Genomic DNA, 13,914 nt, shown 5'->3' on the forward strand with positions numbered 1-13,914 from the left:
TATAAATAAAATGATAACATTTACACTTCAACATAATAACGCAGTACACTGAGAGCTTAGCAGTAATACTTATATTATTAAAATAAGGTCCTGCTATCAATTATTTATTCATTTGTGGATAGCAGTGCACAATTCTATGTGTGTGTAATACCAACAAAATAATGATATATGTACTATTATATTATCTAATAGCATTTACAACATCCAAATATCACACATTTTGAATAGAATGACTTCATTGAGCCGGTACACATTAAATGTGTTACACTTAGCATACCACAAGAGCGACATGATAGACTATGAGCGACATGATAGACTATCAACATATATCAGTTTCATGTTCAGGGACGTTGAGTTGAAGCATAGGTATGCTTTGCGAGTCCATCTCAGATTCGTAACGTTCGTCTGTCTCTTCATCGTCTGCTAACTCGTTCATCGTTTCGCTTTTAGAAGTGACATAACTGTAACACAGTTACAAAGACAGATAGTTTCTTGTCAAGCGATTCTATGCGCAATCAAAATACACACTTATTTTGTATTTTTTATGCATATTGAATTCATTGTTATTCGAATGATTATATGACAATGTGAAATTATTGCAGCTTAACAGCCTCGTAACTTTTTCTGTTGTCTAGAATACTCAGCCTGCATTTACGCATTATTTTTAATTTTACCGACCTTGAGACTACACAAAAATTATCTCAGCCATTTCTTTGATGAAGTTGAAATCAATTCGAAATTAACCAACGAAATGATAATGTGCTTAAGAGTAACCGGAACACGTACGAGAGTTCTCTTTGGATATGTTTGATCTTCAGCAACGCCATGTCCAGCTGATGCCTCGTCTGCCAGATGTTCATTTCACAGATCAGATCCTTGCACTTGTGCTTCCTCCGAATGTCTATTGCCTCGAGCACTGACTGCTCGAATGTTAACGACTTACCCAAACTCTGAAAATTTAACATGATTAGGAAACGTTTTTTAACAAGGTCTCTGAAATAAATACCCATAAATAAATGTTGTTACACTCTTACTAACCATGTCCCTGTTTGGTACACCCATGTTTTAACTGTGTCCGAGTTTTGAACAGACATGTTTAAAAATCTCTATAATTTAATCTCTGTCCTGCAAAAAAACCCCACTGCCATTCGATCGCTTGAAACTAAGATAGTTAATGTCTCTGTAAAGTACCTGCATATCGTACTTTTATTGTTATTTTTATACATTGAATTAACATCAACACACTATAATGGGTGCTTGGTTACTTAAACCTGCATTATATTTTCTCTAGATATATAGGAAAATAAAAACACGTTTGTGTAAACCATGAGTTAAAATGCAATTTGAATTGATAATATTTAAGCACCGGTGGTGCAGTAGTCGAGTGGTAACACTCTGGTCTACCATTCCAGAGGTCCCCGGTTCAATTCTTGGCCGGGGCACTGGAAATTTCAGAAATGCTTCAAGTGTTTCCCACCCAACTAGAGATGTTCTGGTATGATACCCAGGTAATTCTCGCGTGTATCGGTGCTATACATTGAGCACGTAAAAGAACCAAGGGATCTATTCGCAAAGAGATAGGCTATCGCACCCGGATTCCTTGTATCTCAATACTGTCTCTTCTACATGCTGTCTCTTTTCAGCAAAAACCAAAAGGACCCCATTGGGAATAAGTGGTTGCACTTTCATGGGTTATCATTGACCGCCAGGTCAAAATTATTTTTTTTTATATAAATTCAATCTTGTAATAGCAATAACAACATCTGACAAATTGTGATTAATTATTAAGACAGCATATGTAACTAGATGAAGGGCGCAATTTTGTGAGACTTTTCTTTAGTGTTTAACGTATTGTAGGGTAAGGTCTTACCTACCTGAGAGCGGTTACTCGAATCATTAATAGAGCAGAATAAAGTGAAGTCACGTAAAATACATGTATCACATGCTTACAACTATTTGTTTTAGTTATGTTCTTTGTAAAATAATATAGTATACCAGCAAGTTGTAGCAAATCAGTTTCGTTTAATGTTATCATCCGGACGTGCCTATATTTATTATAGTTATACTACATCAATTCCTGATAATAATTAAAATGGATCCATCAAACCATATCCATCACAATATCGTTTATGTCGAAAGTTGACCTCACGAAATGCCATTAAAACAGATTTCTTTTAACCAACTTTGTCATGACAATAAATATATATTTATACGTCAGAAGAGATTGGATTTGAACACAACGTATTAATCATATTTATTCTGTAAACCTGTCGATTAAATGGAAGCGGCATTATATTAATTTTTGTCTTCAGAATGATGTCCAAACTGTTGTACATACTTGGAATATAAATGCTTAAATAGAAGAAGAATTATAAGTTGTGCGTTATCGTTATATGTGTCTGTATGAATAAACGTGTAAGTTTCAAAATCAAATCTTATGTCTTCCTTCTTAACATTCATCAGACATTTCATATTTGGCGAGAATATGCTGTGCATAAACTTTAAACGTGAATGCCACGTTGTATAATATAGAGAGAATACTAGGTTAGCATTGAATACAGAGAAGTTTATGTTGCGAGGCTTAGAACGCCGGGAGCGCGTGCCTTGGCGAGCGCTTTCAGTGTTCGAGCCGAGCAACATAAACTTCTCTGTATTCAACGCTAATCCTAGTATTCTATTTATCCCATTTGATTTTTTTTACATTTAACATAAATAGATAAAATAACCTTAACAATAATTTGAATTCAGTCTTAAAAGCGCTTAAAATCTAACGAATGTAAACATGCGTAGTGATATAAATGTATTTGTTCTGGTACGCAAAATAGTCTTTGAAAAATTCACACACAAGCTGTAAAACAAGTAAAAATATCACCATATGCCTCGATTTAATTTTACGCAGTATTCGAATTGTAACACATTACGACCGCAAAAAGAAGATTTTACCTTACTATAATTCATTTTATTTTCGAAAGAAAATGATCAAAATCCAATATGGCGGCGATTAATTCCTGACAAAATGATGTCGATGTCAACATACATGTACACCGTCGACGACCTTGACAATTTCGACGAGTAAACAGACAATTGCAGCAACTGACACTTTATTTGACCTAATATACAGGGAAATACGTTTTCCGACTTCGGACGACGAATTTAAGTACGCGCAGAACGTGTTTTTTATATAATGTTATGGGTATGCCGTGTGTGATCAGATGCATCAATGGCGTCCATGTTAAAATCATTTTTCCGAGAACAGGGAACGACAAAAGTACAAAAAAAGCAAAACACGATCGAACTAGTATCTTACCTTAAATTATCCTTTAAAACCCATCTTATAATCCATTTATCTCAATAATTGACGATTTTGCATCTAGGGTCTTTAATAATTATTTTAGCATAGTTAAATAAAGACCGTTATGCCATCCTATCACTATATTCACATGAGTTTACGAACTCAATAAACTTTCTTCTTCGTTACACGCTACGTCATGTACTCTACATTACTGCTGTTAAAATGAACCGGAGCAGTTTATCAAATAATAGCCGTTGGTAAACTCGGTTTCATTTGCAAATTTCTGCATACAAACACAACGAAATAAGGAAAATGTGATAAATTGACAATTCAAATATGTTTCGATATAAAGTACATGTACATGTGAAATAAGGTGCGTTTAATATAAATCGTCAATTTTTTTGGGGGGAAAATGGTGCCATTAGTGTCATTTTCAGCTGATTCATCATTATACGGATGGCGAAAAATTATTTCATATGACTAGATTTAAAGGTTGAAGGTCGTATAATTTTGAAGCTAAAGTTTTCTCGACTTTATTTCTTATGAAAAATCATTCAGTGGTAAAGTAAAAAATAGTCCGTGCACGCGACAGGTATATCCCACAGTGGTGAATACAGGCTAGTATATTTCATAAGGTGTTATACCGTCAATGTCGCGTTGAAAATGGGATAAAATATATTTCATATTTGGCGAGAATATGCTGTGCATAAACTTCGAACGTGAATGCCACGTTGTATAATATCATTTATTATTACTGTTCGAGTAATTTCAGTACTAAGCAGTATGTTAAGTAACAGTTACCGCACTTCATCTATTAAATGCATTTCGTTGTCATTACGTCGAAATACAAAGAATTATGATCTCATGTTGGTATTTGTTTGCCCTTAAGTTTTTGCGAATGGTTGGCCATACCGACCATTAACCATAGGGATGTATTGACTGAAGAAAAATATCCAAATTGTAAACATATGTTTACAACAAGTGGGGTGTTAATATCTTATGTACCTTTCGGAATATTATATATTAAGTGTTGCTATGATTCTATTAAACATTTGATAACACTTGAAGCTTTGGCGCAAAATAAAAGATCGCGCAAAGCCCTAAAATATACGTTCTTACACGTAAACCAAAGTTTTCGCATAAACAGAAGCCCCACAAATCAAATGATAATTTAGTGTTATAATTATTACTTTATATTCAGAAGTATTAATTTGTTCAGTCTAAGTTAACTGGTTTATAATCAAATTGTATCTTGCTATCTATTACAAGGTTGGTGTTCTATAACTATTGGTTATTCATCGAAAAAAAAAGAACTACAGAGAAGCTAAAATGTATATTGAAAGTCATATGCCACGTGTCGTATCTAAGGTCCTGCTGATTAACTTCAATCAGATTAACCTCGATTACGTGTAAGTCGTACTTTCTACAGGGGTACAAAATATTTCGCTAAACACAGAGAAACTAATATGTAATTCTTAACGGTTTTTATTAAAGAACCAATTGGGAAGATTTCTACTAAATTATTGCTGCATATTTTTGTGTCTAGAAAAGTTGTATTGTAAAAAAACATTCATACATGTGTCTGTTTCATCTGAAATATTTCAACGTGCTTATCATAACAAAAACTTAAAGTTTGAACATGATACAACATATAATATACACAAGACGTAAGCATATTGACAAACCGGAAAAGGATCGCAAAGACAAAGCCATGAGGCTCGTTCTGGGAAAGGATCGCTAAGACAAAGCCACGAGGCTCGTTCTGGGAAAGGATCGCCAAGACAAAGCAATCAGGTTCGTTCTGGGAAAGGATCACCAAGACAAAGTCATGAGGCTCGTTCTGTGAAAACTGGACTCAATTCATGAGCGTTAAGTGTTGTTCAAGATTTGCCTGTTCAGTCGTCACAGGTTAAACAGGGAACACATTATATCTTATTTTTCGCACAAGGAGTCGTCCCTGATTAGCCTGTGCAGACTGCTAATCTAGACGACACTTTACACAATGCATTACGACTGGTTATCGCGGAGCAAGGCTCATATTGACAAATCTATAGAGGATAATAACACCGATAAAAGCAATGATTATTATAGCTGCCACACACTGAATGTGTACTTACAAGGCTAACGAATGCGCAACATCCGCACTTGTCATATTTCTTCAAACACTTCCGACCAGATTTAAAGTATAGATGCTCTAAAATCAAAAGAATCAATCCCAACAGCACACCAGCAGCTAACAGTATGAATGCACTTATAAAGTTGAGAATTCCAATTTTGTTACTTTCTTTTTGTCCTTTTTTGTCTTTCTTTGCGTGGCAGGCACCGGACAGCCAAAATGCCTGCATCCGCTCTATTTCACCTGTTAATGGACAATAACTAAAACTCGTTATATGGCAATAAACCTATTATTTGTGTTGAAACAGCAACACTGAGTATCCGGTATAAAGGTGGGGGGGGGGGGGGTAAGAACTCCTACAATAATCAACGCAATGTTTTAATTGTTCCACTCGAATTTACTGAATTTACTATGTAAATATACACCACGATAGCATTAGAAAATGCATTTCGGTATTTAGTTATGTCCTGACCGATATATCAAACCTCATAAAGATATTTATTTTACCCGTTCTTGTAAGTTTTATTACGATTTTAAATAATAATTGTATGATGGTCATCAAAACCTGTTTATAATCGTGACTTCACCTGAATGTTGCATATTTAGGAGGATCTCAGTAACTTCCTCACGAAGGGGTGAACCTCTCTGCATGCCAATGCCGTATCCAGACATCGCATACCAGCGACCAACTGTCAGCAGCGAACACCCAGGGTCTCGACCCGCCATGTATTCCAAGACATTGGCATCGTAAATGAACGCGTGTATAGTACTACAAAAAGATAAGGAACAACTCAAGACATCAGTATTGTCTTTTAGGGGCGATACTAATAACCTATAAAGCGGTTTAAATGAAAGGTTTTACCCAGCAAAACAAGAGTCCCCAAGAAGTTTCATCGGTGATGACTTATCCATGTCCCTATTCACGTAAATCTTATGGTTTAAGTCTGCTACAAACGGACAAATATTTTATTGCGCATGACTATATTCGCATGTTTACATTGCGAAACGATAAAGTGAAAGCTATTACTAGCTTGGACGAAAGCAATGTTCTAATTGTTCAGCTATCGAATGTGTATATCGTAGCTTTTGCGCGAATACTTCATAGCTGATATACGTGCGTACATACTAAGAAACAATGGAAATAATAGTGTATGTGTCCCCTTTATGTGTTCCCTTTATCTTAAAGTCCATGTATGGCGGTGTAGAAGCATTAAAACACGCTATGCAATACACGTACAATATACGTACAACTGTTAAACAAAGGTAAATAACAATTTAAACTAATAGAACACAATAAGTATTGCCAACTAATATAACTGTAATGTGTCTTACTTATTTTTAAGGTTCCTTTCCGCAGTATCCACGTCAAGCTGACTGTATTTGGACATGTATTTGTGCATACGCGGGTATGTTAGTTTCAGATTCATGTCTGTACTGCTATGCCGTATGGTGGCGAATTTAAAATGGGGTGTCAATTTAGTGGGATGCAAAAGCTGTAATACGAAGAAATAGATTTTAGCCATTATGTAAAACATGTATTGTAATACAATGTGCAACAGATGTCACATATGAATGGAACGCAATAGATATACGACGAGAGACGTTAACTATATTTGAATTATAAAGCATATTGAACGCATAATGAACGCACAACTATGTGTGAAAAGAGCGCTATACAAATCAAGTATAATAATATTATTATATGTGATCAATCATCGCGTTAAAAGTCTATTAACATGTTTATAACCTGTTTCTATTACTATCATAGCAAAATTAATTAAATGACCACGTTGTGTGTAAACGCATTCATGTTATACATAATAATTTATAATTTGGCAATAACTATTTCATTTAAATAAATAAATAATCGTCGGTGAATGTAAATATTTAACATTGCGATATACAGACACGTGTAAATTAACTACCATGGGGGCTAAACGGAAAGTAAACATTTACCCGCCAATCTTCAATCCCAGACAACTTGTAATACTCATCAATGGTTATCATGAAAGCAGCTAAATTAGCAGTGTAACTGGCAAGAAAGACCAGTGCAAACAGCGCCCAGACGTTAGCCAGAAAACGACTGGATACTCCACGCGGAACATCGATCGAGACCGAGGCACCAAATAACATGGCCCATATGAGCCAGAATGAGCGGAACAGAGAAAAACGGTGTTCTGAAATATCCATAACACATGAAGCAAGAACTATTAACGTAACTAGAAGGTATCATTATTGACAAATACATGCCAATCATGGCAAATTGGTTAACCTTTTTTAACCACTGAAGGCATAAAAGTGTTGCATATGTTTTATAAACCATGTAAACCGCCGACATTATCACAAGAGTTGTGTTTTATTATGATTTACAACTGACTGCAAAGCTACCTTTCAAACTAGTTGTCGATAAAGTATCATAACAATTAACTCTTATTATGAAATAACACTTATATCGTATGCTTAAAACTGGATATCCTACAATGAAATGATACAAACAAAGGCATATTTACGAAGATAACGGAGTGTTTTTTGACGTCATTGTATAAAACAAAGTGTGTATTACCCACTGATGACGTCATTCCCTGGTCTAGCCCTGATGGGCTCCACCATTCAAATATAAAAATTGAAGCACCCGAAGCATGGACGCTGAATATCAAGATTAAAATCCACGAATGGATATCATACGGTTCTGTAAAATATAATTAATATTCCAATTCATTGCGTTAGTGTAATAGTGGACACTAATAATTTGTTGATGTTACAGGTCGCCGTGGTGTAATGGATATGGTGTCCGCCTAGCGACCGGGATGTTACAGGTTCGATCCCGACCGTGGGAGCGTTCTTTAGATTTCCCCTCAAAGACACCAAGTACTGGTTCTAGGCCCAGGAACCGGACTCAAGAGCGTTTATAAAAGCCTCAAGCTTTCGATGCAATCGAGTTTAAATAAATAGGTTTAAACTTAACTAATGTTACAGAGATGGATTAAAATCCAGTATATTTATCTTTGAATCGGTGTGTGTTAATCTCATTTTAAAAATAATTTAATAAATACATAAACGTCATAAAAGTCCTAAATTACTGCTTTATGTATCAAAGTAATATCCACGTTAAAAACAATTATATATGATCACAGTCATGCTTAATATGCGACATTACATATTATAATAATATAATAAGCAATCGAAACAACTGAAACTAGCCGTGATTATGATTTTTTATCAGAACTCATGAAATCATACTATAGAATAAAGTGACATGTTAAGAGTTGATGACGTACCGAGAAAAGCGTAAGGTGAAATCGCGCCTTTTCTAATGGATACCATGATGGTTATTCCGGATTCCAGAAATGGAGAAGAAAGATCGATGATGGAGTTCCTCACTTTGTTTATAACAAAGGCTGTCAAAATCATGTCTGCTTTTTCGTCCAAACTCTCCTTTACTAATCCGTTTCATGTGCCATTCTCCTAAGAAAACATCATATTTGTCTACTTATGATGTGTGGATCGTAATTAAAAACATTTAGATCTGACTAGAAAATAGGTACTGTATGTTCTCTCAAGATTTATTTGTAGCCGTGTCGCTTTATAATTCTAATAACGTGATTTATGAAATATATATGATATTCATAAACAAACACTTTATATATTCCTATTATACTTTCTGGCTGTTGTAATCTCTGGGAAACCCGGTCTTAATGCATGAACATAATGTTTCTTTATGCCTAGACCAGAGATTCATTGAGTATATACTTCATTTAATCGAAAATTCCACAAAAGCGTTAAGTTTCGTCACTATGCGAACTGCCAAGTCTTTTATTTGACAATCTTTTAGAACATGCATTTAGTCCGTTTTCCAACGCTCATTGTTATTGATATCCTTACTAGTATTTGCACTGTTCAGAACAGTCAATAAAAACTTTATAATAAAAAATGCACATGGCTGAAAATTGAATATTGTCACACATGCTTTGCCACGTATTAAATTATGTGATGATCCAGTAACATATACGTATGCCGTCATTTTATTTTGATAAAAAATTAATTTAAGTATTAAGTGTAATGGATGATTTTTATGCAGTATTTTCCAAGTCGCAAATAAATATTTGTCAGCATTTACGTATCGATGTGAATAGCTACATACATAATACACTGATTCAATTAACGGACGTTTATTTGTGGACATATTTGAATTTTCAACACATTATTGATGTCTTTTGAAACATGACCGGGTTCAAGGGCACGTTATTCCAAATTGTCTATAATGACTGGATATTAACATACGTCTGGTATTCCCCACTGGCTATCTGGCACTTCGTATATGACATAATCAAAGTTCATTCGATCTGCAAGGACTTGAAGAATTTCAATACAGAATCCAGTGCAGCAGTAATTAACTGTCCCGTTCTCGTTTGTAATATTAGCGCTGCAAAATGTAATTAAATTGAAGTACGAATATCTTGGAAAATGACAACTGCTTTGTGCATCATTCACACATTATACTGTTAAATAAATGGTATATATTATTTTAAAAAGCGTTATAACGTATGAATATGAGCATTATGTGTTCATTTACCGTACAGTTTTCTTACAGCATTCAAAATGTTCGTTACTTGTTTATCTATAATTTGATCGGCGATATTACTAGAATTTACAACTTAACGCTTACTTTATAATACAAGCAATTTCAATAAATAAAGAACGTCTAGGTCAATGTACAATAAAAGGTTATTATAGTACATACTTTTCAGTACTAGTGGCTTTAACCAAGCAAGGCACAGCATGGTGTCCGCATTCACCAGTGACTGCGTCTGGGGCAACGAACATGACGAAGGGCTTTTCTTCTTTCGTTACTAATCGGAAGAACCGTTTTTCGGGACGTCCAATAGGTGGTGTGGCTTGAAGTCCCGGCCAAATTATTTCGTTGGTTTCGATTGCAAGAACGGTTTCTCTGTTTTCTACTTTAGGATATATCCTACCTACCTAAGTATACAAAAATATAGGAAACCATGGCGTATATGAATGATTTCAAAAATATTTATTAAATAGCCAATATTGAGAAAACATTTGTATAGCAATAGTCCAAATACGTCTTATGTACGTATTCTTTTATGTACAAAAATCTACAAAGTTGCCATATTCTATCGTGAGCAAATCTTAATCGCCAGAACTCTCGTCATTTACCGTATTCCCCTGGTGAGCAGGACGACGAAATGTTCGCTGACCGACTTCATTCTGCGGTCGAACATTCACCAGAAATAATTCCCCGTTTGCTACAACGCCATACTCAGTGAAACTAACGGGATAGCGTGTCTCAATCTCGCTGCTTCGGGAGCGTTCTCTCTCTGGAATTAATTCCGAAGAGGGTCGTAATTTGATACCCTTTAAGGTTCTGAAAAACAGCCGATCATATTCAAATAATGAAATAAAATGTGCAACACAACTGTGTTCCTCATCGCTGCAACAACAATGTGTTATTTTTTTGCTAAATGTATATCACACATTTAAACTTGAAATCTAGTCTTAAAACGCATTAAAAATTAGTTAAACAGAATATTTTATTCATTATGCCAAGTAAGATAACATGCAAGCAAAAAAATTTAATTACAAGAAGAATTTCCGCCGGTTGCTATAGTGTAAGGAAAATATTGTATGTAGGTTATAAATTACAGGCATCTCATACGGAGTAAAACTTAGTTGTATAACTGTATTCCCGTTTTCCAACGAGAAAAGTTTTGAGACAGAGTACCACAGTCATAATATGGATACAGCGTAGCATCTCGGGGCATCTTTCGAACGGCTTCCGCAACCAAACGTGATGATATCACTATAGCCTCTTCAACCTTTCCTATTGACCTGTTCTGATTTAGACCTGGGACCCATGCAGTTAATGAGATAAGATTTTAATTGATCCGATGTTATAAAATTCAGATTTGAAGCATAGCAACTACACTAACACTGCATGTGGCTTTGACTTAACTGTACGAAAGTAGTCATATACATGTATTGTACTATGAACTTAAAACTAAATGTATAACCATGTTTTGCCAATCAACGCTTTTGCCCGTATTTATGATGTTAAGTAATCCGGTACGAATAGTGTGCACAATCAGTAGTTTAAATAATTAACCATGAACACATTTCAATTAAGAAACGTCTCAAATATAAAGTATTCTGAGTATATACATTTTCTTACCAAGGATGCCCGGCGGTAAAGATGCTGCAACTGTTGACACTGAAAGGTCGCCGACCGTTGAGGCCGTTAGCACCCAAGCATACTGCTGACCAACCAGTCCCATTTCTTGGGCCACCTCAATAATATTTATTGCATGCTCCTTACTGAAATGTAATGCTTGTTGCATTCATCACGAGAACAATCATTCATTTAACTAATAGCCTTATTGTTTGACTGTTTCTCCTACCGGAAAAAAACAACACAGAAATGCATTATTGAAGCATAAATTCGGTCACACTTCAAATATGCACAATATGTAGTTACTATTGTAATAAAGCAATGTTATAACATGGATAATAAAATAGCTTCTCCATGTATTAGATAGCAAAACAATAGTTCACACTTGTGGCTAAATAAAACTATCGTGTTTGGATGAGGTCTACATAGCAATTACTTTTAACTAATACATGTTTCTGTATTTCTCTTAGAAAAAGCATTTATCTTACGCAACGATTGAAACGAAAGCGTTATTGACAACAAACGTATGAGCTCTTTTAGATCTGCTTTTCGTATCGATGTCAAGAATACAACATTTTCTTTTCCGCTTAAGATTATGCTAGACTATCCTGAATAAAGGAAACTTAAAATTAGGAAAGTTGTTTGAAAACCCCATTAACAGTTTGTCTGTTGTTTTATTGTAGCTTGTTAGATGTTACAAAAGCATTTGAAGAATATCGAAATACTTATTTATTAACGACACATTAAAAAACACAACCTAATCAAAATGATATTCTTCCCCTCCCAGTAAACACGAAGTCGCTAACATTAAAACTTATTCCAAAATATAAAATAAATAGCAATATGCTAAAGGTGCAGAACAATGTTGTCATAGTCAAGCTTGTTTAAATTTTTTGCAGTGAGAAAATTGTATTAAAATCATGTAATGAAGTTTGACTGCATTTTGAAAAAAACGTGTGTATTATGCTATAAATTGAACGATTATCGATTTACATGTAATATATCAAACGATTATATCTTCTATAAATAACGCTTTAATATACGTTTTTTACATTTTGCATTAAAATTACGTCGATATGCAACGAATTTCAAGCATGCGTCTTTATAATAAATGGTTACATTTAGTGATTGTGTTGACCCAGGAGCAATGATATATTATGCTGCAATAAATGCGACACATACATGATGTTTTGCTAAAAACACAAACTTAGATTTAATCAAAGAAATAAGCTATTGTAATGAATATTTGTCATCTTGAATACTGAAGTTCGGAGAATTACAAATCATATGATCGAATATATTTTTTTAATGTTATTTATTTTTTCAATCATTTCTGTTTCTCCTTGGCATGACCGAATAGCTTACGGGAAGTGCGATATTACAGTCACTCAAATAATTACATCTGATATTAATGCAATTAAAGTTATGAGACAATACACGTTGTATTATTGGAAACGTATCACACGCAAAAGTTAAATGCTGTGTTCATTGCACTGGCCACGTAATTCGGATCTTAGATAATCACATAATAATTAAAAATATTATTTTAGTATAGGCTCTCGCCCCAGACGAAATGGATCATTGAGTCCGTTTGTTTATGTACGTTTTGGATTTATAAAACAATATTAACGCATTAATAATCGTAAATTCGTATTTTCCGAAATTCGATGAGACGCTTTTTAACAGTTTATGGGAATATTTGAATTAAGTATGGTTATATGAGCTTTCTTATTTTTGTTATCTTGGTACAAACCTTTTTGAAATTATTGTCCACGTCCTTATTTGTCATTTACAAATTGTCATTTACAAAATAAACATATGAAAAAGAGAATGAGGCACCAACTTTTTGAAGAAATGATGTTTCTAAATAAGTTGAATAAAACGAAATAAATTAATAACCCTTTGTAGAAATTGGTAATGACATTTGGATATTTATGTTGAACACTGAATATATCATTATATCAGTATATTGTAAACATCACTTTATCAATATGTTGTGCCTGAATGTCAATGCAGTCTTTGCAGAAATGACATGGACACATTTATTGCTGAATGATCGGTCAAATATTATATATTTATAACACAATTTCAAGCTTTAAATCCAATACAACATACCTCAAATGTTTTTATTTAATTAAACTTACTACGCAATGTAGTAAGAAAACGAACTGATTTATTTTTTTAGTTTAGTTAAGTTAGTGGTACATATAGTCTTATTATTGCACGTTCGAGGTCGTTAAGTTTGCAATCGGTTTTTGTGAATTTATGTGAATGCTCTTTTGAATTAATTCTGTAGAATACTAGTTGATTTTGAAT

General features: G+C 34.2%; 1 protein-coding gene across 1 annotated transcript; it reads right to left on the reverse strand.

Moving 5' to 3' along the window:
• Positions 1-238: 238 nt before the first annotated feature.
• On the reverse strand, positions 239-11,704 carry LOC127832101 (glutamate receptor ionotropic, NMDA 2B-like). Its single transcript, XM_052357367.1, is given in 12 exon segments — positions 239-461; positions 787-950; positions 5,410-5,651; positions 5,996-6,177; positions 6,741-6,901; positions 7,365-7,585; positions 7,972-8,097; positions 8,687-8,873; positions 9,690-9,831; positions 10,150-10,388; positions 10,590-10,750; positions 11,602-11,704. Coding segments are annotated over 12 exon segments (2,070 nt in total). The 3' UTR covers positions 239-319.
• Positions 11,705-13,914: the final 2,210 nt, after the last annotated feature.

The sequence above is a fragment of the Dreissena polymorpha genome, chromosome 1, assembly GCF_020536995.1.
Source record: "Dreissena polymorpha isolate Duluth1 chromosome 1, UMN_Dpol_1.0, whole genome shotgun sequence".
NCBI lineage: Eukaryota > Metazoa > Mollusca > Bivalvia > Myida > Dreissenidae > Dreissena > Dreissena polymorpha.